This window comes from Octopus bimaculoides, chromosome 21 (assembly GCF_001194135.2).
Source record: "Octopus bimaculoides isolate UCB-OBI-ISO-001 chromosome 21, ASM119413v2, whole genome shotgun sequence".
Taxonomy (NCBI): Eukaryota; Metazoa; Mollusca; class Cephalopoda; order Octopoda; family Octopodidae; genus Octopus; species Octopus bimaculoides.
In genome coordinates, this window is record NC_069001.1 from 15,543,281 (window position 1) to 15,546,824 (window position 3,544).

Below are 3,544 nucleotides of genomic sequence, written 5' to 3' on the forward strand. Positions count from 1 at the left end.
TTGTAGCAGTTGACTATGGTGCTGCTACACCAGTCATTGGGTATGACTCCTTCGTGTATCACCTGGTTTACTATATGGGTGACTAAGCTATAGCCGACACTGCCAGATATTTTGAGTATCTCTGCAGTGATTCCTGATGGGCCGGGGGCTTTCTCTGTTTTCATACTCTTAATTGCTTCATTTACCATGATACTGTCAACTCGGATAGCTGGCCCCTCTGTTGGGTCGACATTCAGCAGACTCTCTTTCTCCCATTCATTCTCTTTATTGAGCAACCTTTCATAGTGGCGTCTCCAAACCTCTCTTTGCAGCCACATTTAGTGCAAGTGAACCATCATCCACGCGGACACATTTCTCTCCTACAACATCACAATTGTCTCTCACACAGTGTCTTGCAACACGAAATACCTCAAGTCTTTGGTCCTCACGGTGCAGGACACTGGCAGATTTTTTCTTACCTGCTTCCCCTCTGGCTAAATAAACCTGTCTCCTAGCTTCCCTTCTGGCAGTCTGATACAATTCCATGTGACCACCTTTCTTCCAGTCCTTCGAAGACTGTTTCTTTTCTCTTAAAGCCCAGTCAACAACATGCATTATATATATATATATATATATATGTATATATATTTATACATTATATATATATATATGTATATATATTTATACATTATATATATATATGTATATATATTTATACATTATATATATATGTATATATATTTATACATTATATATATATATGTATATATATTTATACATTATATATATATATGTATATATATTTATACATTATATATATACTTCTCCTCCCTTTCCCACTTCTCCTTCTCTAGGAACTCTACCAGAAAAATATGAAAAATTTCTCAGACATCTCAAACGATTCTATTCTAATTCTCATTTTCTCCAGACAATTCATGTTGACCTGTGTCTCTGTCAAACCGAAAGAAGTTGAAATCTTACTTGATGAGATAAGCATTAAATTCTCAAATTTATTAAATGAATATAAAGAACATTTACAATTTCTCAGGTATTTTCTACATTTTCATTCATACAAAAACCATTTGTCATTTTTGTTTTCTGTGTGTAGTTTTCATTTTATTTTGTTTTATTTTTTATTCGTTTCAGTCATTAGACTGCAGCCATGCTGGGGCATTGCATTGGAGAGTTTTTTAGTCGAATGTATTGATCCCAGTAATTATTTTTTTTAAAGCCTGGTATTTATTCTGTCTGTCTCTTTTGCTGAACCACTAAGTTATATAGACATAAACACATCAGTACCAGTTGTCAAGTGGTGGTGCAGGACGAACACACACACACACATACATATGTGTGTGTCTGTGTGACGGGCTTCTTTCAGTTTCTGTCAACCAAATCCACTCACAAGACCTTGGTCAGGCTGAGGCTATAGTAGAGGACACTTGACCAAGGTTCCACACAGTGGGATTGAAACCAGAACCATGTGGTTGGGAAGCAAGCTTTTACCATACAGCCATGTCTTTTTTTTTTTTTTCTTGATTTCCACCTAACAATAATTAGTTCCTGTTTATATTGACAGACTGATTTTAATTTGAGTCAAATGCTGAAGAATCATGGAGCAGATATTGTTATGGCTACATGGTTACACATATTGGTTTTGCCACTTTTGAGTTTTGGTTTCAGTCCCACTGCACAGTACTTTGCACTCTTAAACATAGTCTTGGGTTGACTAATACATGTATGGACACCTTTTGTATGTGTGTGAGAGAGAGAGAGACTGCATTGTTAAAATGAGGGTTGTTGTGTTTTGTGTTGCTTTAGCTGTGTCTTTTGTCTGATCTGATCAAGAGCATGTTTTAGGCTCACATTATAGTAGTGTCCTAAATCACCCTTCAGCACTAATCCTGCAACACCGTTCTAGAAACACCATATCTTTCTTCCGGCTATAATGTTTCTAGTTGCTGGGGATTTTTCCATGTTTGAGTAAATGGTCGTTTATGAGACAAAATCTCGGTTGTGCACAAGGTTGATTTCTATGTGGCAAAATGTGGGATCAAACCCAACACTATAAAAGGCTTTTAGTCAAACAAATCAACCCCAGTATTATAGTTTTTTAAACCTGGTACTTATTATATCCATTTCTTTTGCTGAACCACTAAATCATGCAGATGTAAACAAACCAACACCAGTTGTCAGATAGGAAAAGAAGACAAACATGCACACACCCAAAACACACGCACACACGTATGTATATACACACAACAGGATTCCACACAGTTTTTGTCTACCAACTACACCTGCATGGCATTGGTTGACCGAAGGCTATAGTTGAAGACATTTGTGCAAGATGTCACACGCTGGAACTGAACCTGGAATCAAACGGTTGCAAAGTGAGCATCTTAACCACACAGCCATATCTACACCTGTGTATATATATCTGTGAATGTGTGTGTGTGTGTGTGTGTAATGATTGTGCATGTGTGTGTATATAATGAGTGCATGTGTGTCTGTGTATATGAGTTTGTATGTCTGTGTGTATAATGAGTGTGTGTATAAGTGTGTGTGTGTATGTCTGTGTGTGTGTCTCTGTACAGTGTGTGTGTATGTCTGTATGTGTGTGTATAATGAGTGTGTATGTGTAGATATATACACATACATATACTTTTTTTTTGTACGATGGTATTGTAGTTGTCAGCACTGATTGAGCAGGCCTTTAATCAAAGACATTCCATCCTTGACCATTCCATTTGTTGTATATCTAGGACTACACTGTCCAATATGTCCTTCCTGTTTTAAGATGGTAGGATATAATTTAAGGAAGTCTGACTCTTGTTACTAGCAGACTGAGCACACACACCCCCATAGGGACTTGTGATCATGCAATGGTTAGTACACCCACATTGTACCCCCACATCGTTGTGGTATTGTAGCAATGGTGTAGACATGTCTGGGTCATGAAATAAGCATATAAAAATGTTTTAAAATATATTTGATATTGTAAACCTGTTTTATTTTAAATTTAAATAGGAATTTCTTGCCACCGAAATGCACAAAAGGTCTTGTTGAAGAATGGTATGGAAAAATAAACGAGGTAACTGAAAAACTAAGTAAGTAACAAGATTTTGATGTAATAAAGAGTAAAAGTTTCTATTCATTACTCATGAACACACATACCCTTCATCATATATGTGTGTGTTTGTGTATATGTGTGTGTGTATATGTGTGTGTGTATATATATATATATACTCTTTTACTTGTTTCAGTCATTTGACTGCGGCCATGCTGAAGCACCACCTTTAGTCAAGCAAATCGACCCCAGGACATATTCTTTGTAAGCCTAGTACTTATTCTATCGGTCTCTTTTGCCGAACCGCTAAATTACAGGGACGTAAACACACCAGCAATGTTAGGGGGGGACAAACACAGACACACAAACATACACACACACACACACACCCACACACACACACACACACATACACACACACATATATATATATACATATATACGACAGGCTTCTTTCAGTTTCTGTCTGTCAAATCCACTCACAAGGCTTTGGTCGACCTA

General features: G+C 36.9%; 1 protein-coding gene across 1 annotated transcript in view; it reads left to right on the plus strand.

The window, feature by feature from the left end:
- The window catches only part of LOC106875255 (coiled-coil domain-containing protein 180), a 141,675-nt gene that overhangs the window by 23,481 nt on the left and 114,650 nt on the right, over positions 1–3,544 (plus strand). Inside the window, exons 10-11 of the mRNA XM_052975307.1 lie at positions 908–1,027; positions 3,004–3,083. Coding sequence (XP_052831267.1) covers positions 908–1,027; positions 3,004–3,083 — 200 coding nt within the window. The remainder of the gene's footprint in view (positions 1–907; positions 1,028–3,003; positions 3,084–3,544) is intronic.